Source organism: Pogona vitticeps, chromosome 4, assembly GCF_051106095.1.
Source record: "Pogona vitticeps strain Pit_001003342236 chromosome 4, PviZW2.1, whole genome shotgun sequence".
In the NCBI taxonomy this organism is placed as follows: Eukaryota; Metazoa; Chordata; class Lepidosauria; order Squamata; family Agamidae; genus Pogona; species Pogona vitticeps.
The window spans coordinates 235,126,631-235,154,012 of NC_135786.1; the positions used below are offsets into that span (position 1 = coordinate 235,126,631).

At 45.2% G+C, this 27,382-nt stretch overlaps 1 protein-coding gene across 1 annotated transcript in view; it reads right to left on the reverse strand.

Annotated features, from left to right (window-relative positions):
* Nucleotides 1-5,627: 5,627 nt before the first annotated feature.
* Nucleotides 5,628-27,382, reverse strand: part of GPR20 (G protein-coupled receptor 20) — a 32,765-nt gene continuing 11,010 nt past the window's right edge. The window contains exon 2 of the mRNA XM_020804556.3: nucleotides 5,628-8,036. Coding sequence (XP_020660215.1) covers nucleotides 6,980-8,014 — 1,035 coding nt within the window. The 5' untranslated portion in view covers nucleotides 8,015-8,036 and the 3' untranslated portion in view covers nucleotides 5,628-6,979. The remainder of the gene's footprint in view (nucleotides 8,037-27,382) is intronic.

Here is a 27,382-nt window from a genome sequence, read left to right on the forward strand (position 1 = left end):
TGAATCCATGAAGGAAGGCTCCAATACTTTGGCCATCTCATGAGAAGACTCCTTGGAAAAGACCCTGATGTTAGGAAAATATGAAGGCAAGAGGAGAAGGGGACGACAGAGGAGGAGACGGTTGGACAGTGTCACTGAAGCGACCAACATGAATTTGACCCAACTTCAAGAGGCAGTGGAAGACAGGAGGGCCTGGCGTGCTCTGGTCCATGGGGTCACGAAGAGTTGGACACAGCTTAACGAGTGAACAACAACAACCCCTGGTGGAATCTGGAGATCTGGACTGGAAACCTATGAACCTTGAGAAAAGAAGATTGAGAGGAGATCTGATAGCACTTTTCAAATACTTGAAAGGTAGTCATAAGAGGAGGGATTGGAATTCCAGAGCTCAAGCTACAGGAAGCCAGATTTTGGGTGAATACCAGGAACAAACGTCTTAACTCTTAGAGCAGTACGACAATGGAACCAATGACTTCAGGAGGGGATGAGCACTCCAATGCTGGAGGCATTCAAGAGAAAACTGCACCATCATCTGTCAGATCTCCTTTGACTTGTATTCCTGCAATGAGCAGGGTGTGGGACTCAATGGCCTTATAGGCCCCTTCTGATTCAATGGTTCTATGAATCTATGAAACTCAGTTCAACCTTGGCCCCCTCCAATCTGATGTGGGCATAAAGTCTGCCTGATATTCAAATTTCTGAATATCTGGAGGATCCACTCCATTGCAAAGGACATGCAAATGTATATGTGTATAATGTATATAATACTGGGGGGTCGTTACATGTCACCTCGAAACATGTCAAGGCCATGAATTACAAAATGAGACTAAGGTCTGATCACAGTGAGGGAATTCATTATGCCAAAGGGCAAACTGGCAGCTCTTCAGGTTTAGAGATATCACCAAATTTTCTTGACTTTCCTCATATTTTCCTCTTAAGTTGCTGCTGCTGCTTGAGTCCTGCCAGTTCAGGAATGGGTGGACTTTACGTTGAAAAGAAGGCCTTAGGATGGGCAGGTAGAAGCTCTGTTCAAGCAGCAGGTTTGTTTCTGTGTGAGCTTCTGTGGATCAAAGTCCATGTGGAGTTTTTCAAGTGCGGCCGGATTTTGCCTTTCTTTCCTTTTCTTTTTCCTAACATGTTGGGGCAGACTAACATGGCAACTTCTTTGGAAACTGCTTTCTAGCCTTTTCATAGAGGGACCATCTGTAGCTCAGTGGGTGGGAGCACCTGGCTATGGAGCCAGAGGTTGCTTGTTTGATTCTCTACTGTGTCTCCCAGAAAAAGAATCCGACAGTGTGGCCTCATATGAGCGAAGAGCACTTACCCACAAGGGAGGATGGATAAACCACTTCATAGGCCAACAACCCTGGAAAGGGTTGCCAAAAGTTGGAATCTACTTAAGGTACAGGTAAAGGTTACTCTTGACATTTAGTCCAGTTGTGTCCAACTCTAGTGGGTGGTGCTCATCCCCGTCTCCAAGCCATAGAGCCAGCGTTTGTCCGAAGACCGTTTCCGTGGTCATGTGGCCAGCGTGACTAGACATGGAACGCCTTGACCTTCCCACTGAGGTGGCACCTATTTATCTACTCGCCTTTTTACATGCTTTCGAATGGCTAGGTTGGTGGGAGCTGGGACAAGCAACGGGAGATCACTCCATCACATGGATTCAATCTTACAACTGCTGGTCTTCTGACCCTGCAGCACAGAGGCTTCTGCGGTTTAACCCACAGCGCCACCACATCCCTCGAATCGACTTAACACCATGCTATTAGTATTATTGCTACTAGTGTTTTCATTCTCCCTGTTTCATCTGGAGTGGAGGTGAGCAAAATGCACACCTGGAGGATTGCACTAGTGTGAATGCTTGCCAAACTTTAGAAACAGTACTTTCTGGACAACAGATTTCTCTTAGCTACTCTATACAGACAGGGTAGTCTGGCTGCTGTAGTCCAAAAAAGTAACTTTTCTATGTTACTTACCAGAGCACAGAGTGCTGTCCTCTGAAGATGCCGGCCACAGAGACTGGCAAAACGTTAGGAAGAACAACCTTCAGAACATGACGAAAGAGCCCGAAAAACCCAGAACAACCATTAACTTTTCTTTGCTTGGTGCACAAATGTCAGCAGTCAGGGCTGTAGGATGCTCTGTATACCATTCTAGGCGGCTGAGGTTCATGTGTAGCTAAGCTGAAAAGTTACTTATCTCTCTCCTGTTCACGCATTATGCACAGAACCTGAACTCAAGACACAGTATGCCTGAAGTTCTTGGCAAATGCAATCATCTCTTGAATTAGGTATCTGGGTGCTTGTAATCACAGATTCTTATAAGTACCCTTGACTATACTTGCTATATAGCTCCAAACAATGCAACTGGTAGAACAGAATCCCCCAATCATCTCTTGTTTTCATTGGTTTTTTGATTGGTATTGTAGCCATTCATTGGATCAAAAATATTGACTGTCACACAGAAGAACATAGAGACAGAGGGCAGATAACATGACGTTATTTAAAAAAAGTTTATCAACGCTGATTGAAACTACAGTTTCCCAGAAAGTTTTGAAACAACCTTTAATATTGGTCATGAAAATGTTTGATTGTTCCTTCAAAATGCTTTCTCTTGTTTTCTGTTTTGAGTTTCTTCAATGGCTTTCATTACCGATTCTATCAGGAAGACAAATCTTAATAGCTGCGCTGTGTTCTGATGATATCCGTTCGTCACTGTGTTTCTGCTGTGCGATCCATGATTGGCTGGGATTATCCTTGTGATTAACCGAGGAAACATTACCATCGCTCTTAAATGGCTTTACCATCACATATCTTGGTCTGATTTGATATGCAGCAGGATGATGTCATCCCATTCACCAGATGTTATCTGAATCGCTGGGATCATTGTGGCAGGAAGCCTGAATCACGATGGTTGATCCATCAGGGGCAAGATTAAGGGGGGGGAAGAGGGGTTGTAATAGCAGCAACATAGTGGCTGGAAGTGGGAAAAATGGACATTTCCCCCCGCCCCATGCAATTTTTCAAAATGCCCAACACAAATGTTGTAAAACCTACAACATTTTTGAGTCACACACCTCCGTTCAGAAGTAGGAAACAATTACTTATTTGGCTTGTGTATCTGAGAATTCCGTGGTCCAGCATAGCTGGTGGCCAAGCTCTGGAGGAGTTCTGCATACAAAATGACTAGAAAACTTCCACAGAGTTTAATGTACAGTACTTATTTAAGTACATTTAAGAGGATGTCCAGAGGTTCTTGATCTTACAGGACAGCATTAGAAGCAATGACCTTAATTTACATGATAGAACATGGCTGAAGATTAGGAGACATTTTTAAAAAAGTTTATCAAGGTTGACAATAAGCGCAGTGGTACAGTGGTTAAACTGCAGTACTGCAGTCAAGGCTCTGCTCACAACATGAGATTGATTCCAATGGGTTCAGGTAGCTGGCTCAAGGTTGACTTGGCCTTCCATCCTTCCAAGGTCAGTAAAATGAATACTCACCTCACTTGGGGGGGGGGGGAAGTTGTTTTTGCATAATTATGTTTTAAGCCACTCAGAGAGTGCTATAGGAGAGTACATATATTGAACAACAACAACAACAACAACAACAAGAAGAGCTGCTGAAATGGAGTGAGTTATTAGAGGACTGAGTGGACTCTCTCTTTCAGGATATCCTAAGGCAGAAGTTGAAGAATCATATGCTCATGGTGAACTAGCTCTGGATGTTCTCCATGGAAGATGGGGATGGACTAGAAGATCCCATTTCAGCACTGTCATTCCAGTCTATGTACACTCGTTCTTCAAGGGCTGTGACCTCAAATGACAGCCTGATTATGTCAAAAAACACCATCAGCCAAACACTACAGATGAGAGCTGGATATTGTCACAAAGGCACAGAAATTAGGAGCCACAGGAAGGGGGGGCAAGGGTGACCAAGAACACTGCAATTCCCTTGGAAATTGTTCTGGGGTGGATTAAGAAAAGCGTACAGTGAACATGTTCTTTAAGCATACACGTTTCCCATGGCAAAAAGCATTCTTTCTGCTTTTGCTGTACGTTATGTTCCTTGTGAGTGAGATCTAGTCTGTGGGTCTGGCAGAGTTAGGAAGACTGGGTTGTCATCTTCTGCTCGTGTCTTGAGGCGGCTGGCCTTGTTTGGCATCTTCATTGTGCCCCAACCCAAGGATCTAAATATGTCGAGAAGCGACCAGCAAATCACTCTTTTTCTGCAACTTTTACTAAGGGCCTATCCACCGTGTCATGTAGATACAATACGTGGATCACTGTCGGCATGGTTTGGATCGGAAAAAAGACCGCATCTGCACACATTTTTACTTTTTTGAGTAATCCTTTAAGAGCTGTCACACACCTTTCTGGCCCAGCAGTAGGGCATGCATTCTTTTGGCATGCTCAGTTTAGCCAGGAGATAGCAGCCTCCATCAGCTGCAAATTCTGAGGGAGAGTTTGAGGGAAAAAGTGGGGGTGGAAAGAGGGAAGGAAAAAAGGAAGTGGAGGGAAGGAGAAAAAAAAAGAACAGCATTGATGGAGGGAGAGAGGAACAAAATAAAATAAATAATTTCACTTCCCCTGACCCTCCACAGACAATCAGGGGAAGTGCTTAATTGACAGCTAATCAGGCTACAAGGGGTTGTTTGTTGCGGAGATGGGAGGAGCATGCCAAATGGCACGTTATTTTTCCCCAGCACCTCAACAGACCCTTTGTAGCCCAAAATGACCCCACACCCAAAATGACGGTCTGGACAGGCCCTAATGCTCACTAATAGATTCACCTCTAGATTTTGTTGTCCCATAAATGTGACAGGCCTGGGTCATTTTCCTCATTATAAATAGTTCTAGCTTTTGTGTCTCACGTGTTTCAAAACCATTTGGTCACACAAAGCGTTCTGCATTGCTTGCTCCCACTTTATCTCTGTTTCTCCCCGATAGGCTTCTGTGCTTGCACTTCTGTCTTACTGCACGGCCCTGCAAGTACTGGGTTCTGCAGGAACAGTTAACAGTCATATTCCTTATAAACCTTCCTACTTCTGCTTTGAGCAGGAGGGTTAGCCATTGCTGGGTTCTCCTTCTGGTTAGAAAAGTTTGTCTGGAGGTGAAATCACCCCTGCTTTCATGGGGACTCAATTCTAATACCTCATGATGCCATTTTAATGTTACAGCAGCTCTATTTGTGAACAAAATGTTGGAATGTTTACCACCTTGCATGCTACTTGTTTGTGTGGCTGGAAGGGGCTGTTCTGGGTTGGTGTGACTATCAGTCTATTCAGTACTAACCAACTGTTCCTTCCCTCCTCCGAATTCAAAGAGAGCTCTGCTTCTCTGCTGAGTTTTCTCTTTCTCTGTCTTTAGACTGTTGAAGTCAATTGTTTGTTAGTTTGCTGTTCACAGCTGTAAGTATAGAAAGGTTTTATCTTTTCTCCTGCAAATTTCTCAGAGTGAGTTTTTGAGACCTTAAGTGCTAGTTGATGAAAAAGGGGTGGACTGTCTGGAGAACTTGAAGCAATTCTCCTCTGTGAATCTCTGTACTTCTACTGTATACCAACAGAATTTTTCCAGAAATTCAAAACTCTGCAACACAAAATACTATAGAGGACATTATACTTAATAGAAAAATCTGAAACATTTATACGAAGGAAACATACACTGTTCATTTTTTTTACAACCTCATATGTTGCTTGTGGTTTGAGTGACTTGGAGAGACATTTCTGGGCTCAGGTGGCTGTCAATCTACCCAGCACCAACCAATCATTCCCTCCCACCTCTGAATTCAAAGAGAATCCTGCCTTTCTGCTGAGTGTTCTTTTCCCTGTCTTTGTCGGTTGTTAGTTTGTTTTTGATCTCTTCCCAACTGTGAGTAATGAAACATTTTTATTCTTTCTCCTACAAATGTCTCAGAGTGAGTTGTTGAGACCTTAAGTGCCAGTTAATGAGAAAGAGGTGGCCTATCTGGGGGAACTAGAAGCTATTCTCCTCTGTGAGTCTCTGTAGTTCTACTGTGTAGCAAAAGGAATTTAACCAGAAATTCAAAACTCCGCAACATACAGTACACACAGTCTCAGGATAGAAATACTCAATGGCCTTTTTCTTTGCTGAAAGACTCCCTGTATATTTTCCATAGAGTCATTAGATATATTCTTAATATTTTCCAATGCTTGGCTCTATTCTCTGCAGGTTTCCTTCCTCCCAGTAGCTACCTGCGTTCAATGAACAAGTGGATGTAGGTTGGGGAGGATTACCAGGGAAAAACAATGAACAGAAAAGAGTTCAGGCATTGGCAATCACTGGAAAGTCCTGATCCAGATGTTGTCTTTTCAGTACAGAACTGAGGTGCTGGGGCATTTGACTGCATGTAATGTCTACTTTGCCCCCAGGATTGCCCTAGTGTACTCTTCCTCATAGACCACAACACACTTGAGAAGTGGCGTTTTTGCTCAGTGCTTCTAAAGCATCGTTAGCCCTAATTGTTCAACCTCTTGTTGGTTTTCCTTTGGGATCCTCTACAATTACCCATCCCAATTCCCAACAGTCGTCCATCCAGCCTTCCTGTATTGTTCTCCTTTGAAAATGCTCTTTCGTCAGCCCTCCTTGTGACCATCTGTGGTCTCAGCATCTCAATCCGTCTTTGTTCCTGGTTCTCCAGGTGGTCATGAGAGAAGCAGGTGGGAGCTATCAAAATGTGTCGTTGTCCGTCTCTGTCCCCATCACACACCCCCAGAGTTTCTAGAGATGGAGATGCATCCAAGGACACGATCTTGGAATCTGCCCACTGGGGCAAATGACACAATATTGGTTCCCAGATGACCCATCCGGCGGTTGCACATAGGTTAATAGTGTCCTTGGAGAACCCCAGAAAGTCGGAAGGTGGATGTGATGCTCCAAAATACTCTTAGAAAAGAGAACAGTACCATGTAGCCTGGGAACATTTACAGCAATGTATGGTCAGGGCACTCTTGTCTCTAAGAGCTCACTGTACTGTTGGGTGAAGGCAAACCTAAAGGGCTCCCTATCGCATTGGTGAAGGCGATGAGAGCATTGGAACCCGAGTTCTTGTTGACGCTGATTATGTCCCCGCTGGTTTGCTCAGGTTCAGACTTCCTGAAGATGTTTTTCATGGTCGACTGGAAGTTATTGGTCACAAAGCAGTAGACAATGGGGTCCATGCAACTGTTGAGGCTGCTTAAAGTGACGGTGACGTGGTAAACAATCAAGCTGACGTTGTAGGGCATGTCCGGGTTGATGGAGATGGCCAGCTGGCGCACGTGAAAGGGAGTGAAGCAAACCATGAAGATGATGAGGACGGTGATCAGGAGCTGCACCGCCCGCATCCGCCGCTCACGGCTCTGTTGCATGAGGGTCGGCTTGGAGAGGGCGCACATGATCCTGGTGGTGAAGAAGGTGATGATGATGAGAGGGAAGAAATACTCGCAGACCATCAGGGGCAAGATCTGGGCGATGCAGCAGTAGGAGAACTTCATGGCCATGATGAGGATGGAGAAAGTGACCACGGTCGCAAAGACCCAGATGAAAGCACATATGCTTTTGGCGTAGTTGGGGTTCCTCCACCGGCGCGAGGCTTCCACCTGGACAATGGCGAGGTACCGGTCGATGCAGATGCACGTGAGGAACAAGATGCTACAATACATGTTGACGAAGTAGGTGAAGATGTGAATGAGGACACAGTTCTCACAGTTCCGGTCACTATAATGCACAATGATCCGGATGGGCAAGGAGAAGCCAACCAGCAGATCGGTGACAATGAGGTTGATGGTGTAGATGACCGAGGTGGTCTTGGTTTTGGTGCGGAAGCAGAAGACGTAGAGAGCCAAAGAGTTCAACACCACACCCACCAGGAAGATGATGACGTTGACCACCATCAGGACTACCCACAGAGTGTAAAAGGCGTCCGACAGTTCTCCATCCAGGTGGACGAATTTGTGAAACAGGAGGTCAGTGTCATTGGACGGCCCTGTGGAATTCCTGGAGCCTTCCATGGTCACACCGTTTCACCAGCACCTAGGAGACAGAAGGAGAGAACGGGATTCAGTGTTTCACATGGCACAGGATGGCAGCATCGGTGACATGCATCAAGCCCCATAGGTCATTTTGGAAGATGAAGATGATCAGAAGAGGGTCACTTTTCTGTCCCTGTGCCTATTTCCAGATATATCAGACAGCTCAGCAGAAGAGAAGCACACACAGCACAATGATCTCTCTCTAAAATGATATATAATTAATCCCTACTTCTAAGGGATTAATCATAGAATCGTAGAATAAGGGACTTGGAGGAGGCTTATAAGGCCATCAAGTCCAACCTACTGCTCAAGGCAGGAATCCAAATCAAAGCAGATCTGACAGAGGGTTGTCCAACTTTTCTCTTGAATGCCTCCAGTGTTGGAGTGCTTACTGCAACGCTTGGTTCCATTGTTGTACTGCTCTAACTGTTCAGAAGTTTTTCTCGGTATTCAGCCAACATCTGGCTTCCTGTAGCTTGAACCTGTTATTACGTGTCCTGCACTCTGGGATGATCAAGGACAGATCCTGCCCCTCCTCTGTATGACTACCTTTCGAGTCTTTGAAAATTGCTGTCCTATTCCCCTTCTGTTTTCTTTTCTCAAGGCTGAACATGCCCAGTTCTTTCAGTCTTTCCTCCTAGGGCTTGGTTACCGGTCCCCTGATCATCCTTGCTGCCCACCCTCTGAACTTGCTCCAGTTTGCTGGCAGCCTTCTAAAAGTGTAAGCCTCTGTGCTGAAAGGTTAGAAGACCTACAGTTGTAAGATCAAATCCACGTGACGGAGTGAGCCCCCATTGCTTGTCCCAGCTCCCGCCAACCTAGACATTTGAAAGCATGTAAAATGAAAAAATGTGAGTAGATAAATAGGTACTACCTCGGCGGGAAGGTAAACGGCATTCCGTGTCTAGTCATGCTGGCCACGTGACCATGGAGGATTGTCTGCAGGCAAATACTAATACTAGCTCTATGGGTTGGAAACAAAGATGAACACCGCCCCCTAGAGTCGGACACGACTGGACAAATTGTCAAGGGGAACCTTTACCTTTACCTTACTTTGGATGAGGTCTAACCAGTGCTGAATACAGGGGGACTAGTACTTCATGAGATTTCTGGAGACAGTACTTCTGTTAAGAAGGATTAGGAACGTTAGATGCTAGATTCCAAACAGACTGCATTATTTCAAGAGTCCCAAGTTATAAGCGTTAAGGATAAGATCTCTCTCACAGTATTTACATGCATGAGAGTAGAAATGAAGCTGGACTTTTGGGGAAGATTGGGGAGGGAGAGAGGGAGGGTGGGAGAGAGAGAGAAAGAGAGAGAAGCTACTGGAGGACAGTCAATAAAGAGAATTAACAAACAAGTGTAATTCCAATAAACAGTCTGGGTTGATGTTTTGGCTTTCTCAGTCTCTTAATCCCAAATCACAGCAGCCGAGCGGACTTTTATTGCTCCTTCACTGCTCTTACGGTTTGAAGGAAAAAGCTCCCCCCCCACCTCGGGCCCCAGTTTGATTTTGCAAACCCTCGCTCTGTGTTTAAATTTTCTTCTTGTGATTTATCATTGTATTTATAAAGGAAGGGTTAAACCTTTTTTCTTCCTCTCTTTCTCTCTCGTTTTGTAAATGGTTCGCTTTGTGCTTTGGCCGGTTCCTGCCGAGCTGCGGCTCAGATTGGCCAAATATGGTATTTTTCACATTTCTGGAAAGCGAGGAGACCGGCTAGGCTGGTGCTAAACGGGCGCTGCGGGAGTGCCCTGCGTAGGCCAAAAAGGCATGGAAAGAAAGGCTTGTGGTAGAGAAAAATGGGCAAGACTCTCCATTCAGAGCTATTTTGCAGAACGATTGGCTGCGTGTGCTGCTTGTTACCTCCCCGGTTGGGAGGCTCACACAGGCAGTGTTGCGGCGTGCTTGTGGGTTCTTCCTATAGCGTTTCGTCTCTCTCTGGACAGAAGAACTGGATCAGACAGGCCTAAATCTAATGAGATGCCCAGGGTAGCATTGCACTTCCGGGCACCTTCTCCCATATTCCTCTCCAGCAGGATTTCTAGCCCCCTGTAGTAGCTTTTTTGAGGTTGCTGGTTGCAAGAGGAAACCACTCACTTTTAAACTTCCATTCTTTTAAACTTTTAAACTTGGTTTCACCCAGCACAGCTTTCCTTGGGGGGGGGGGCAAGCCAGAGGATACAGTTAACACGTCATTAACAGCGAAGCTCCTTTAATAAATAAAAGACATCTGTTTGTCCTAGCATAAGCTTTACTTGCTCTGCATATTGCAGATTAGCTTGCCTTTTGCTTCCTGCTAGGCCAGTTGAAGGGAAACACAGGCTTCATTTGCTCAGGCACCTTGGGGGAAAACATTATAATAGCAAGAAATATGCACTTCCTTAACCGGTAATTTGGCCATCAAAAACCATCACAAGCTTGGCTCCAAAGTGAAGGGACACACTAAGCTGGCTATGCTCTCCAAAACCTGGGATCAAACTATCACAAGCTTCATTTTAACCATACTGACAAAGTGTCCCATGATATTCTGATAAGCAAGCTCCCTAGGGATGGACTGGATAGATCAAGTGTCTGGTGGACACACAGTTGTCTACAGGATCGTACTCAGAGGGTGATGATTAATGGCTCCTTCTCCAACTGGGAGGAGGTCACAAGTGGGGTACCCCAGGTCTCAGTCCTGGGTCCGGTGCTCTTCAACATTTTTATTGATGACTTGGATCAGAGGGTGCAGGAAATTCCAACGACACAACATTGGGTGGACTAGTTAATATCCTGGAAGACAGGAACAAAATTCAAAATGATCTAGATTGGCTTGAGTACTGGGTTGAAAACAACAGAATGAATTTCAGCACGGAGAAGTGCAAAGCGCTGCACCTTAGAAAAGGAAACCAAACACACAGTTACAAGATGGGGAATACTTGGCTCAGCAATATTACGAGTGAGAAGGATCTTGGAATTGTAGATCTCAAGCTAAATATGAGCCAAGAGTGTGATGTGGCGACAAAAAAGGCAAATGCTATTTTAGGCTACATTAACAGAAGGATAGTCTCTAAATCCTGTGGGGTACTAGTTCTCCTCTATTTGGCACTGGTTAGGCTTCATCTTGAATATTGTGTCCAGTTCTGGACACCACAATTCAAGAAGGATGCTGACAAATTGGAACAAGTCCAGAGGAGGGCGGCAAGGATGATCAAGAGGTTGGAAACCAACCCCTATGAGGAAAGATGGAAAGAACTAGCATAGTCTTGAGAAAGGAAGGCTGAGTGGAGATGTGATAGCACTTTTCAAATACTTGAAGGCTGTCCTACAGAGGAGGGGCAGGATCCGTTCTCAATCATCCCAGACTAAAGGACACATAATATTGGGCTCAAGTTACAGGAAGCCAGATTTTCGCTGAATATCAGGAACGACTTCTCAACTGTTAGAGCAGTACAGCAATGGAATCAATTATCTTGAGAGGTGGTGAGCCCTCCAACACCCGGAGGCCTTCAAGAGAAATTTCGACAACCATCTGCCAGATCTGCTTTGATTTGTATTCCTGTCTCGAGCAGGGGGGGTTGCACTTGATGGCCTTATAGGCCCTTCCCAACTTTATGAGTCTGATATTTGCAGCCCTTGCTCTCTAACACATCATTTGAAGAGGGGATTCTTTAAGTGCTGAAAATATCTGACTGTCACAGCAGGAGCTTTTCATATCTTTGATTCCCAAATTAGCTTCCTTTCTTTTGTGATTTGATGTCAAGACCAAAAGGTAAGCACTGGGTTTGCTTGTAAGTATAATCATGCAGTCATGTCTCCAGAACACTAATATATTTCAGTGTCTAATGATGGAATACCTATAATGCAGAGTATGACTTGCTACCCAAATCCTCTGCATATAAATATGTGCTTTGTTGCTGCTGGGCTGGCTTCAGGCTTGTGGAATCTACAGTACTTGATTTTCCTTATAATCCTAGGGCTTGCTATGCAAAGCTGGACATAACACTGCAGCAGAAAGTGTCTTCGTGCCCATAGCAAGCTGAGGAATAAAAGTTGAGAAAAGGTACAGTTCTGCAATTCAGGTGTTCAATCCTACAGTTCAAGTGATCCACTGGGATTCACAGCTGCAGGAATTCCACAGGTGAAATCGCTGTAGCTGTCCAGCTGACATTTTTCAAGAGTCAGCAGGGGCAGAGGCATAGAACCTGATTTGCACAGAGTTCAACAGCAGGAGCTGCTTTAATGTGCTAACAAGATGCTAATTGGCAATTTCTTCCTCTCTCTCTCTTTTTACTGTTCTCCTAAGTGCCGTAGCAATACTGCATTCAGGCAGTAAGTTGAAACTTCCTCTTTTTAAAAGAACTGCTTTGGAGCCAAGGGACACTCAGTTGAAGGGAACTGACACCCCCATGAACACCTCTTTGCATTGCATCAGGCAATCACAGTGGGTAAAAAGTGGACAAAATTGATATCAACTTGATTGGAACAAGACTTGTAAAGGAGGGATGGACACACACACACACACACACACACACACACGGACTGGAGAAGGAGAAAGTTCACGGAAGGCACACCAGTGAGTGGCAAACCCCACAGACACAATTTACACTGACAGAGGCATTCACACACTTTATTCAAAATAAAGTGATTTAACATCCAAATCAAAATAGACAACCCTCACATGGAAGAGAAAAATACTTTGCTTCTGATCTAAATAGCACAATTCCCTGTCATAACAACCCACAGTTCCTTGTGCATTGTGTAGTCATCTTTTTTAAAAAAATCTATTTAAAATATGTTGAACCTGATTCAAATATGGACTTATCCACAGGTGTAACCCACACGCTTAGCTGGGTAGAATCAGATCCTCACTCATCACTTTATGTCTCCAAGTGCACACTTAAGAACTAGTAAAAACATTTTATTAGTAAGGTTGGAGTAGTTATACTGCATAGTAAAAGTCTCCTTGTCTGACACTCATAAACCCGTCAGAATCTCTATGGGTACAAGGCTATTTATTTATTTATTTTATTTACAATATCTTTTAGCCGCACCATTGCCAGTGGCTTCTATTTGTAGTGAAGTCCCTCTCAAATCTTAGCTGTGTTGTGTTCTACAATTTCTTCCCAATGAAGTATCTGTTTTCTATAAAATAGTTGCCCAACAGCTTGAAAAGCCATGGTTTTAAGTCCCATGTGGCTCCTGACTGCACCCCATGGGGTCAAAACCCACACAGTTTCACCCCACAGTCCAGACAGTCAGCCATTTTATGTGTACGTCAAAGTATGCCCTAATTGTTGTTGTGGGTTTTTTGGGCTCTTTGGCCATATTCTGAAGGTTTTTCCTCACGTTTTGCCAGTCTCTGTGGCCGGCATCTTCAGAGGACAGGAGTCAGAACTCTGTCTGTGCTCTGATGTAGTGTGTGGAATAGTTGAGTATTTGTAGCTGTGAGATCAGCTTTTTGTCCTTTTCAGGAGATTGGGTGATTATGGTGATCACACACTACATCAGAACACAGACAGAGTTCCTACTCCGGTCCTCTGAAGATGCCGGCCACAGAGACTGGCAAAAGGTTAGGAAGAAAAACCTTCAGAACATGGCCAAAGAGCCCGAAAAACCCACAACAACCATTAGATTCTGGCTGTGAAAGCCTTTGCAAATACATATACCCTAATTTCCAGTGTCTTTACCCCCATCTAGTCAATTACTGATGTCGAACACTGGTTTAGAACAGGAATAAGTTAAGTGGAAAGGAGTGACAGAGCGGAGTCTCATCCTTCTACTAGTGACCGTGAACTCTGAAACTCTGGACAGCCTTTCCCTGAAGTTTGATGTGTATCTTAAAAAGCATGGGGGGCAAAACAGAGCCCTAAGGGGCACCACAAGTTAACCCTCAGGGCATCGATCAGAGGTCTACCGGCACTACCTTCTGAGTTCTTCCCTCAGGGGAGGACTGCAGACAATGTGAAACAGTGTGCCCACAAAACCACCCTAGAGACACAGTCCAGAAGGACGCAATGGTCCATAATATCACAAGCCACTGAGAGGTCCAATAGAATCATCAGGAACACATTCCTCTGTCATGTTTCTGGTGTAGGTCATCCCCCAAAGTGACCAACACCATCCCATGATCAGGCTAGAAGCCAGATTGAAACGGATCCAGATAATCCACTAATCTTTGGAGCCGAGAAGCCAACACATAACCCAGCAGGAAGGGAGCAAAGATCATTTCCCAAACAATCAAACACCCCCCCCCCAAAAAAACCTGGTCTATGACAGTGCTTACTTTATTGAGTTGATTTTAACTGGTTACACATTTGCTGATATTAATGCCTTTTAAAGTCTTTGTATCTATGTGACTCTAATTATTTTACAACTGAACCGGTTCTTTGTTTTTAAATTGTGTTTTATGATTGTAAAGCCAACCAGGAGTGCTCCTTTTTAGTGGAAACATGGGCTATAAATATAAAGAACAGCACCATCTGGGGACCCAGGTTCGGGCATCACCGATCTAGCTCAATAAACAGTTTCAGATAGACTGCCTCTGGAGGATTCTACCCACTTGTAGAATATCCATTGACAGACCTTGCTTTGTGGCTTCTCTTACTGGGCTAAAGAAAAAGGCTGGAAAAGTTATGATTTTGGACTACACACCAGCCATGAGTTTGCATTAAAATTGTAACTTCTTCTAAACCATGGAGCAAGAACAGGAAACAGCACGTCCTCCTCCTGGCCTTGAACTTTCTCCTTCGTCCTAGATTGGCAATACAGCCGTCGGACTCAGAGTGCGGCTTGTCACCCTATGGATGAAGCTTTAAAGGGGCCCCGAATCTTGTATGAGAATTCCACCTGCCCCTCAAGATCATATTGCGCCATCCTGCTTGAAATAAAAGATGTTTACTTCAGGGACACAGTGGTGAACACATAGGCTGTAAACATCCTCTTGTCACATTAATCCCCAGACGGCTATAGTATTTATACAAAACGGTTAACTGCCTAATAAGGGTGAAACACCATCAGGAAGGATTTACAGTCTCAAGTGAAGTACAGATGCAAAAACTGTATAGTTCAGCTGCAAATAGGTTAGAAAAGGATAGCAATATCAGAGGGATTAGAGAATCATGGAGTTGGAAGGGCCCTAGAAGGCTATCAAGTCCAACCCCCTGCTCAAGGCAGGAATCCCATTCAAAGCAGATCTGACGGAGGGTGGTCCAATTTTCTCTTGAGTACCCCCAGCATTGGAGTGCTCACCACCTCCCGAGGTGATGGGTTCCTTTGTCATACTTCTCTAACAGTTAAGTTGTTTTTTCTTGGTATCCAGCCGAAATCTGGCATCCTGTAGCTTAAACCTGTTATTACATGCCCTTTACTCTTGGATGATCGAGGACAGATTTTGCCCCTTCTCTTTATGACTACCTTTCGAGTGTTTGAAAACTGCTATCCTATTCCCCCTCTGTTTTCTTTTCTCAAGGTTTTTTTTAAATGAAGGGAACCTAAAGAGAGACATAAATGAAGGCTTTGAAGTTGCAGCCACGTTAGGCTGTGCAAGCCCATTAGCAAGAAACACCAAACAAGGTGTATGGCATTATTCATTATGTGAAAAATTTTGAAATGGCAGAGTTTCCCCCCCTTCTGTCATAATGCTAGAGTCTAGGGTCATCCAATGAAGTTGCGTGCCAGTAGATTTATGACAGGGCAGGGCAGGCCACTTAGGAGCAAACCTATGGTTGAGCAAGAAAAGATTGAATCGCCTTTCCCTCCCTCTTTGCTCTGCCATCTGTATGGAAGCCACCTGCTGCTACTCTATGACCGTGGTTCTCAGATTTATGTCCCCAGATGTTCTTGGGAAGCAACCCCCTGATATCATGGCCAGCATAGCAAGTGGTGAAGGCTTCTGGAAATTGCAGCCCAGGAACATCTGGAAACCCCAGTTGAAGAACCATTGCTCTATATCAGTGGTCCCCAACCTTAGGCCTCCAGATGTTCTTAGACTACAAGAGGGGGGGATTTGCTGCTTGGGTAACAGCCTATCCTCCATACTATTTTACCCAGGCTTCGTGCTCTGGAGAGGACACTCCAGCTTCGCATACAGCGTCGAAACAACACGGGAAGTAGCAGTTACCGGTTATAAGTCTCTGCTCAATTGGCGTAGAGCAGGACGCCAGGGGCTACTTCTGACGGTGGGAGAGGTCATTGCACCTCACTAGGTAGATACCGCCCGCCTTAAGCTGGGCAGCCCCCAGCCAGTAAGGTGCTACCTCGCCACGGTCTGTTAACCTCACGGGGTGCGTGGGGTTTAGGGTGAAACCCGACAAGCAGATCGACAACCGTGCACCATGCAACAATCATAAGAAAACTTCTGCCCTAAAGCTGGGCACCTGGAATGTACGGACAATGACCCCTGGCTTTCCTGACTACGGCTTTCCTAACGACCTGCAAGAAATAGACGATGTGCGCAAGACAGCTGTCATTGACATGGAACTGAGTAGACTGCAGATGGACATTGTTGCCCTGCAAGAGACAAGACTGCCAGACTCGGGATCTGTCAAAGAAAAAAACTTCTCATTCTTCTGGCAGGGAAAACCATCGAATGAGACCAGGGAATATGGTGTTGGCTTTGCAGTCAGAAACACTCTCCTGAGATGCATTGTTCCACCCACTGTGGGGAGTGAAAGAATCCTGTCTCTGCAGCTCCACTCATCAGCAGGACCAGTAACCCTCATTAGTGCATATGCACCAACACTGTCATCCACTCCAGAAGTGAAAGACAAATTCTACGACGATCTGGCAGCTACTATCAAAAAAGTCCCTGAAAGAGAGTCACTGTTCATTCTTGGAGACTTTAATGCTAGAGTTGGTGCTGATCACAATTCTTGGCCCACTTGTCTAGGCCGTTTTGGCATTGGAAAGATGAACGAAAATGGCCAACGCTTACTGGAGTTTTGCTGTTACTATGGTCTCTGTGTCAGCAACACATTCTTTAATACGAAGCTGCAACACAGAGTTTCCTGGAGACATCCAAGATCCAAGCATTGGCATCAGCTCGATTTGATCCTCACTAGACGTTCTAGCCTTCCTAGTGTTACGATCACACGCAGCTACCAGAGTGCTGATTGCGATACTGATCACTCCCTGGTGTGTAGTAGAGTAAAACTGCGAACAAAGAAATTGTATCACATGAAAAAGGAAGGAAGACCACGTATTGACATCAACAAGACTCGCGATCAAAGAAAAGTGAAGGAATTTGCCCAAGCACTCGAGGAAACCCTTCCAGGTCCAGCAAATGTAAATGCACCTGAACGATGGGAACACTTCAAGAACACTGTCTACAACACTGCCTTGTCCACCTTCGGCAAGAAGACCAGAAAGATGGCTGACTGGTTCGAAGCCCATTCGGAGGAGTTAATGCCAGCCATTGAGGATAAGAGAAGAGCTCTAGCAGCATACAAAGCCTGTCCTAGCGAGTACAACCTGCAAGCTCTTCGAGCCGCTCGTAGCCAAGTCCAACAGGCTGCCAGGAGATGCTCCAATGACTACTGGCTTCAGCTTTCCTCTCAGATACAGATAGCAGCGGACACAGGTAACATCAAAGGAATGTATGATGGTATCAAGCAGGCCTTAGGTCCATTACAGAAGAAATCTGCTCCCTTGAAGTCTACTACAGGTGTGATCATCCAGGACCGAGCACAGCAGATGGAACGCTGGGTGCAGCACTACTCCGAGCTATATTCCAGAAAGAATGTAGTAACCGAAGAAGCATTAAATAATATTGAGTGCCTGCCTATCTTGGAAGAGCTGGACAGCGAACCAACCCTAGCAGAAATAAATGCGGCCTTGGATTCCCTCACCTCTGGCAAGGCACCTGGAAGGGACAACATCCCTGTTGAAGTGCTGAAATGCGGTAAGGAGATCATCATCACCGAACTGTATGAAATCTTTTGTCTCTGCTGGAGGGAAGGTGGAGTACCACAGGACATGAAGGATGCAAACATTGTCACGTTATACAAGAACAAAGGTGACAGGGGTGACTGCAATAACTACCGTGGTATCTCTCTTCTTAGCGTTGTAGGGAAGCTGCTTGCCCGTGTTGTGCTGAAGAGGCTCCAGGTGCTTGCAGACAGAGTCTATCCGGAATCACAGTGCGGATTTCGAGCAAATAGATCCACCACTGACATGGTATTCTCCCTCCGACAGTTGCAGGAGAAATGCAGGGAACAACAACAGCCACTCTTAGTGGCCTTCATAGACCTTACAAAAGCATTTGACTTGGTTAGCAGGGATGGCCTTTTCAAAATACTTCCCAAGATTGGATGTCCACCTCGTCTCCTTAACATCATCAGGTCCTTCCACGATGGAATGAAAGGCACTGTAGTTTTTGACGGCTCAACATCAGATCCCTTTGACATCCGAAGCGGAGTGAAACAGGGCTGTGTCCTCGCACCAACACTTTTTGGGATCTTTTTTGCTGTCATGCTGAAGCATGCCTTTGGAACTGCAACAGAAGGTGTCTATCTCCGGACTAGATCAGATGGAAAGCTCTTTAATCTCTCTAGATTGAGAGCAAAGACCAAAGTCCAGCTGAAATGCATGAGGGACTTCCTCTTTGCAGACGATGCAGCCATTGTTGCCCACTCTGCTGAAGACCTCCAACAACTCATGAACCGTTTCAGCAAGGCCTGCCAAGACTTTGGACTAACAATCAGCCTGAAGAAAACACAAGTCATGGGCCAGGGTGTGGACTCACCTCCCTCTATTACCATCTCCACACAAGAATTGAAGGTTGCTCATGACTTTGTGTACCTTGGCTCAACCATCTCTGACACCCTCTCTCTAGATGTCGAGCTGGATAAACGCATTGGGAAAGCAGCCACCATGTTCTCTAGACTCACAAAGAGAGTATGGCTCAATAAGAAACTGACAACACATACCAAGATCCAGGTCTATAGAGCCTGTGTCCTGAGCACACTCCTGTACTGCAGCGAGTCCTGGACCCTTTGTGCCCGGCAGGAGAGGAAGCTGAACACCTTCCATATGCGTTGCCTACGACGGATTTTTGGTATCACCTGGCAGGACAGAGTTCCAAATAGAGTAGTCCTAGAACGAGCTGGAATTTTCAGCATGCATACATTACTGAAACAGCGACGTCTACGCTGGCTTGGGCACGTTGTGAGAATGGCTGATGGTCGGATTCCAAAGGATCTCCTATATGGAGAATTAGTGCAGGGAAATCGCCCCAGAGGGAGACCACAGCTGCGATACAAGGATATCTGCAAGCGGGATCTGAAGGCCTTAGGAATAGACCTCAACAGATGGGAAACTCTGACATCTGATCGTTCAGCCTGGAGGCAGGCAGTGCATCACGGCCTCTCCCAATTTGAAGAGACCCTTGTCCAGCAGGCTGAGGCAAAGAGGAAGTCACAAAGGAAGCAAAACCAGGGAGCTGGACAGGGGACAGATTGGATTTGTCTCCAGTGTGGAAGGGATTGTCACTCTCGAATTGGCCTCCTCAGCCACACTAGACGCTGTTCCAAGTCCTCCATACAGAGCACGATACCATAGTCTTTCGAGACTGAAGGATGCCTACTACTACTGATTGTCCAGGAAGTCTTTCCCACTGACAGCCTGCAAAAGGTCAATGAACTCTACCCAGCCACAGGGACCCGGGATCACTGCACAAAAAAGACCAGCTAAAGACACCTATCAACCACAGTGACAGATAATCTCCCCCCCTTATCACAACAAAAACATGCTGATCACCCTATCTCCTGAAAAGGACAAAAGCTGTTCCCACGGCTATAAATACTCAACTATCCCACAAACAGCAACAGAGCATGGACAGAGTTCTTACTCCAGTCCTCTGAAGATGCCGGGCACAGAGACTGGTGAAATGTCAAGAAGAACAACCTTCAGAACATGGCCAAAGAGCCCAAAAAACCCACAACAACCATCTTTCTCACTGACTTTTCCTACTACCTCTGTAATTCTTAGACCTACTTCTTATTATGTGCCTTCACGTTGCTTCTGACGTATGGCCACCCTAATATTTATTTTGAGGTATCTTCAGTGCAATCTCGGTTAACTCTTGGTACCTGTCTGCCAAGTCAGAACAAAGAGCTATTTTGTATCTCAATGAATCATGCCAAAAAGATGGCATGCCCTAGCCCAGTGCCAGGAAGATCAGGGACAGCTCTTAAAGGGGAAGGATGGATAATTAAGTAGAAACACAAGCAGACAAGGTCTTTCCCCCCCAATGCTGAACGGTGCTCACAGGGAACTGTATATCATAACTAAATGCCTGTGTTGAGAGGCTCTATGCCTAGGGGAACACGACGGGTAGCAAAGACATACTCACCCATGAGTGGCCTCTGAAAGGAACAAATTCCAAAGACAGAGCTCAGCTCACAGCTGGAGTTGAGGTCCTTCATTCAAGATGCTTGGATGATACAGTGGGAAGCAAGGCACAACAGAATAAAAATTGGTTCTCTGTCGCTCTCTTCCCCTCTCTTCTAAATATAGCATTGGGAATAAAAAAAAGAAGAAAAGAGAAGAAAAGGGGTGGTGGCTGAGCGTGGAGTAAGTACTGGGAACCAAAAAATAAGAAACAAACCCAAACTCCTTGTCCTTAGTGAGCGTTTCTTCCAAATAGTTTTGTGAACTTTTGGCTGGCTGCCTCGAGTCCGCTGGAAATATATGAAGTGGCAGGGAAAGGGCTGAGTTTTTAAGCCACAAAGAGTGCTTGTATTTATTGATGCATCCATCATTTTGCATCTTGTTGGTTTTCAGCATCTGTTCTCAAGGTGCCTTAAAGTGGACCAAAAAAATAAAAAGTTACCCCCGCCCCATTAGCATCACTTAAGAATCAAACATTATAAAATAAGAAAGCCTTTGATTGTGTGGATCGTGAAAATCTGTGGCTTCATTCTCAAAGAAATTGGTATGACAGATCATGTGATTCTTCTGTAGAGGTGGATATGAATAGGAAAAATGGCAACTCATTTCGACCAAGGTTGATAATAAAGAATTTACGATTTCCCCCCCCCACCCCCGATGAATCGATGGATTGATTTGTCAATTTGTTTTTGCCTTTAAAACTCTACAAACTAGCCCCCCCAAGCACCTAAAGACACTAAAATTCCAGAGAAGCTTCCCCTTTCCCTCCTCTCCCATCCCTGCAAGTTTCGTGAAGATTGGATTTCAAATGTCCCATTTATACACCCACAAATTGGGTCCCCCCCCCCAGGAAAGTGCCGCTTAGCATCTGGCTTGGGGAAGCCCTGGCATGATTTGGCTGCCAAGTGAAAACATATTTATTTATTAGTGCCTTTGGGGGTTATGGATAACAGCCTGCACAAGTTTTATTGCAGTAGTTTTGATGCTTTGATTTTCTGTTTGAAACTGTTTGATTTTAAATTGTTTGAAACATCTTGTGATTTAAATAGTTTTATATGGCTTTGCAACCCACTCTGAGATCCTGTGATACAAGGAGTGCTATAAATGAATGTTTCCCAAGCCGGGATTAAGATTGGCAGAAGAAATATCAACAACCTCGGATATGCAGATGATACCACTCTGATGGCAGAAAGTGAGGAGGAATTAAAGAACCACTTAATGATGGTGAAAGAGGAGAGAACAAAAATGGTCTGAATCTCAACATCAAAAAAACTAAGATCATGGCCACTTGTCCCATCATCTCCTGGCAGATAGAAGGGGAAGAGATGGTGGCAGTGAGAGATTTTGCTTTCTTGGGCTCCATAATCACTGCAGATGGTGACAGCAGACCCGAAATTAAAAGACATCTGCTTCTTGGGAGGAAAGTGATGACAAACCTTGACAGCATCTTAAAAAGTAGAGACATCACCTTGCCAACAAAGGTCCGCATAGTAAAAGCTATGGTTTTTCCAGTAGCAATGTATGGAAGTGAGAGCTGGACCATAAAGAAGGCTGACTATCAAAGAATGGATGCTCTTGACTTGTGGTGCTGGAGGAAACTCTTGAGAGGCAAGGAGAAGAAACCTACTGTATCCATTCTGAAGGAAACCATCCCTGAGTGCTCCCTGGAAGGACAGATCCTGAAGCTGAGGCTCCAATCCTTTGGCCATCTCATGAGAAGAGAAGACTCCTTGGAAAAGATGTTGATGTTGGGAAAGTGTGAAGGCAAGAGGAGAAGGGGATGACAGAGGACGAGATGCTTGGACAGTGTCATTGAAGCGACCAACATGAATTTGACCCAATTCAAATTCTTGAAGGCAGTGGAAGACAGGAGGGCCCGGCATGCTCTGGTCAGTCAACAAAGAGTCAGTCATGACTTAATGATTAAGCAACAAACAAGAAACATTTTAAATGAATGGATGAATGAATGAATGAATGAATGAATGAATGAATGAATGAATGAATGAATGAATGAATGAATGAATGAATGATCCGGCAGCTTTAGTTAATCCCAATGCTTATCAAACTATGTCAGTTCTTTTGGAAGGGAGCAAACCCTTGTTTAGCCTTGCCCCCTCCTTTTATGGGCTCAGCTACAATGGTGGCACCTTGGCATGGCTGGAAGCTGCTGTCCTTGGGTAACAGCCATGTAACCAGTTGGAGTGGGTGCTGTTGACCACCAAGTGTCTCTCCTTCCTTCAACTCTAATAGCTACAGTAGTGCAAGAGGCGATTCCCTGTCGCAAATCACACACAGCTGCACACCAACAACACGTACCGTCAGACCCAATGTGGGTATGGAAGTAAATGAACTACAGAGGCCAGAATCCTGACGACTGTTTGATTGGTGTCCTCCAAACAGCGGTGAACTGCCCTATGTTACAAACTCAGCAGAGTCATTATGTGCGGCATGGGCCCCTTGATGCACAACCAGCAATATCTATGCTGATTTCTTAACTTCAGGCAATTTGCTCCCCAAAGTTATGCAGTCTGCATTATGCTTGGAGGCATAACGAACAGCAGTCAATTCCTACAGTCAGGCTTAGGATGCAGGATATGAGAGCATAGCAGGCTGATTCCAGACGAAGTGCAGGAAGCTCAGCTGCTAAGCCTGCCAGGTCAGCCACATCTGGTTCTTGAGGGTGTGATCAGACAGATGTTTGTCCTGAAGTTTGATCCACATTGGGGATGGGCTGCCTTGTGCCTTTTTCTAGCAACTGCATGAAGTACATACCGTTGCAAACCATCCTGCCCCTGTTCAGAGGCTACTGGGGTTTTTATTGTGCAGGAAGAATTTCTCTGTTTTGGTTTGGATCCCGTGTGTGTGATCACTGGATTCAAACTAAAACACCTGGCTGGCTGTCCCTTTGCTTAAGCCGCTTAAATGAGCTTGAGAAATGGAAAGCTTCCTTGCCACTCACCTGCGGAGGGAAAGGAAAAGGAAGTTTTCCATTTCTTTTTAACTGTTGCAAACCCACCAGTGGTGCATTGCTGATGCGTTCCATCAGTTAGCAACAATTAAAAAGAAATGGGAAACTCTACCTGCCCTATGATAAACAGGCATCTTTCCCCCACTTTAAAGAGCACTTCTTCTCTTTCCATGGGAAGCACAGCAATCAGTTTGATCTTTACTTACATCTGTCCTTCCTCTCCCACTTTGGTCTCAGGGGGACTACAGCTCTGTAGTCATGATAGCTGGAGGGTCCTGAGACTTGTAGTCCAAACTGAGTTTTCTGATATTTGGAAGGCAGGCTCTTATGAACCTGAATCTGATTGCTCAGTACTGGGTGGATTGATTGATGGTTAATAGACATCCTAGCTAAGTACAGAAGCTCTAAATTCAGAGGCAGTGTATGTCCAATTACCAGATGCTGGGTGAGTGACAGTTCCTTTCTTGGATAAACCATGCAAGGGTAGCTGGCTAGAGAAAGCAATTCTGGAAGAGCCGAGCCTTTGATCTAATCCAACAAGGGAACTTCCTTATTTTGCTCGGACAGGCGGCCCATTGCCTCGGGGGATGTTATCACAGAATTAGTCCCAGCAGCCACCATTTGATAAATGACTTTTTGTGCGTCTCCAAAGGGGTCGAGTAAACAGACTGCGTCCTTAACTGCTTGGGGAGTGTATACAAGAGAATGCCCTCTGTGACACCAATTAAGACGAGCCAGAGAAGCCCACGGATTTCTAGGCGCTGCTCACCAAAACAACTGGGTTTGCAGTATTTATTACTGCTCTCATTGTGGAAAAAACGAATCCCATCAGGCACCCTAGGCTGAAAAATGGTGCCATGTTGCAGAAATGCTATAAATTGCCACAATAAATCACTCCGGCTGGACTGTGCCCTTTTGTGAAATGCCTTACCATTTTTGATCCCCAAGAGGTGGAGGGAGAGTCAACGTTGTTCCGAGTTTGTCAGTCACCTCATATTGCATTGTGGGTCACAGGGGAAAACACATCAAAGCAGATTAAGAAGTTTCCAACATGATCCTGTGTAGCAGAGTTAATAGAAAGTTTTTAAAAAAACACCAGAGTCTGACTGTGCTGCTGAGGGGGAAAAACCCTCTCAAACAGCAGTTATTTTAACCCAGGGAGGAGGCTAACATCCTATGAACATCAGAGATGGCTGTGGATTGAGGGGGAATGGACTTAAAACGGTGGTGTAATTCTGGCCACAGTGAGTCAGTCTCTGTCCACTAAGCTTAGGATGGTTGGTGGCTTTTCCAGGATGACTAGTGACTAGAGACGGGCACAAACCGGTTTGTTCCAGTTCGTCCCAGTTCTCCTGCCTCCTCTGGCCCAATCAGCCCCTCACCTGGCCCAGAGTGGTAGCTTCCTGCACCTCCCCGACTGATCTCCCAGTCCCGGCAAGAGCTCAGGCTTCTCTGCCCCGCCCCTCTGGGCTGATCTCCCAATCAGAGAAAAAGGGTGGGGCAGAGAAGTCTGTGCTTTTGCTCATGACTGGGAGATTAGCTGAGGAGGTGGGGGAAAAGCAAGCCAGCTGGGCCTGGGGAGTGGCCGAATCAGCTGAGGAGGCTGTGGAGGGGTGCTGCTGCCTTTACGAACTGGGATGAACTGGGATGAACGGATTCATGCCCATCTCTACTAATGTCATGTGCATTGAACCTGAGTATTGTGGATGAGGAACATATACTACTACTGAGGTTCGGGAGGAGCTTGGAAACATTAGTTTCCTGCACTACAACTCCCAGAATCTCCTGGCCAGCACTAGAAAAATATTTTTCTACAAGTTCTGGCTATGAACATTCTCTGATCCCTACATTTCTAAACTCGAGACTGTGGGGGTTGTCCCCTCTTTTTTCCCCTTGCTCCCAAACCCCTAGTCTCTCTATGTCCCACAACATGTAAACTATTTTGTGTATATTTGTGTATAGGTAAAGGTAAAAGTTCCCCTTGACATTTAGTCCAGTCGTGTCCGACTCTAGGGCGTGGTGCTCATCCCCGTTTCCAAACCATAGAGCCAGCATTTGTTCAAAGACAGTTTCCATGGTCACGTGGCCAGTGCGACTAGGCATGGAGCACAGTTATATTTGTGTATACTTCTTTGTAATTTTTTCTCTCTCTCAGCTGTTCTTCTGGCCTTCCCACAGACCCACATAAACAACTGCATAGATTTCGTCCCCAACCATTCCATTGCTGACTCCTGCATCAGTCTGAATGTTTTTGAACATTCCGTCTCATCGGGTTGATGGTTAAGGAAGACTTGCAGGCATAGAGCAGCCAGAAGCCTACATAGTTCACTCTCAAAATACAGAGAAACAGAGATGGCCGAGTGTTGGTTCTACATATTTTTCTTATTTACAACTCGTTTGGGTTCCTTTTTAAAAGGCTGCATCCCTCCCAAGGAGATTTATAACGTAACGGAAACAAGGCAAAACAACGCGGTGCAATAAAAAGTGTTATTACAAATGTTGAGATAAGTAGTTGCAAGGGCATGAGCCATTTTCACTTGAACCATGACACCCTCTTCGTGTGATCCTCCGTGGCCCTCTCCCATGGTTTTTATTTTTAGACGAAACAAACAGATTAAAAGCACCCATTGCTGCCTTGGTTGTTGTGGGTTTTTCGGGCTTCTTGGCCGTGTTCTGAAGGTGGTTCTTCCTAACGTTTCGCCAGTCTCTGTGGCCATGGGCATCTTCAGAGGACAGTAAACTGTGCTCTGGGTAAGGCTTGAGAGTGGAGTATTTATGGCTGTGAGAAGGCTTGTTTGTGAGAAGGCTATTGTCCTATCAGGAGATGGTTAATTAGTATGTTTTGTTGTGGCTGTATTGTTTTGATAAGGAGGGGAGATTATCTGTCCCTGCGGTTGATGGGTGTCTGTTGTAAGCAGACAGTGAGTCTGTTGAGGCCCGTTGCTCTACATGCTTTTTTTGTTCAATACTGCTCTGTTCAACTGGGAGTAAATAAAACTTTTCATTCTTTCCCTTACCAAGGTCTCAGAGAGGGCTTTGAGACTGTAAGTGCCAGTTGATGAGGCAAGGAGAAGGTGGTCTTCCTTGTTTCTATATTTCCTTGGACAGAAATATGATTTTACGGAAGAGAGGTTGTTAAAAAAAAAAATTCAACCCTTCTCCAAAACCAGTCTTGAGGGGGTGGTCTCGAGCTGGAAAAAGACTGGAGAGGAAACCGGAAAGCTATTTCTGCTGGTCTGTTCTTTGACTACTCTGGAGGCTGCTTGCCCTAAATGCTAAATGAATAAGGGGGAAAAAAAGGTGGGGAGGAGGGAGAGAAAACGTTCCACGTTATTGCTCCATGGCTGTGAAACTCAGCCATGCGGAACTTGGCATGGATACTCAGAGATCCCTACGGGTTTATGCCACAGGGTTTTTTTTTGTTTTTAAAATGCACAGATGAATTCTAGCTAATTAAAATGGTTCTGTAGCCTGCAGTAAGGGCAGACCTGGATGGTTCATTCCTTTACAAGATCTCCTAAAGAAGGAGGTTCACATGTGACCTCCTTCTTTAGGAGGGAGTGGAAAGGGCGAGACAGAGGGAGCACAGAAGAGCAAGTGGAGGATGATTCTTCTAGTAAATAACAAATTAAGAATAAGGAAATGTCATATAATAAACAACAGAGACACAAAGCCTCTTGGTGTAAATTTATGCTGTGGAAGCATAAATCATCATCTGGCACCAATAACATTTAATTTAAATTAATTGAATGTTTCCTATCCCTACCCTTCAGATCCGGAAGCTCCGTCCCTAGGGCTCTCTTTTGACCTGGGACATTTATATACAGTATATATATTTGAAATATTTTTATCCTTAAGAAGAACCCAACGCAGAAGGCTTCAGGAGCCTCGTGACGGGTGCCGTCGTAAGCATTTAATAGTGAAAAATTGCCACTGGATGATCAGTGATGGTCCTGATGCGGGTGATCCAGCAGCAATTTTAGATTATTCCAAGGCTCCCCTTCCCCAA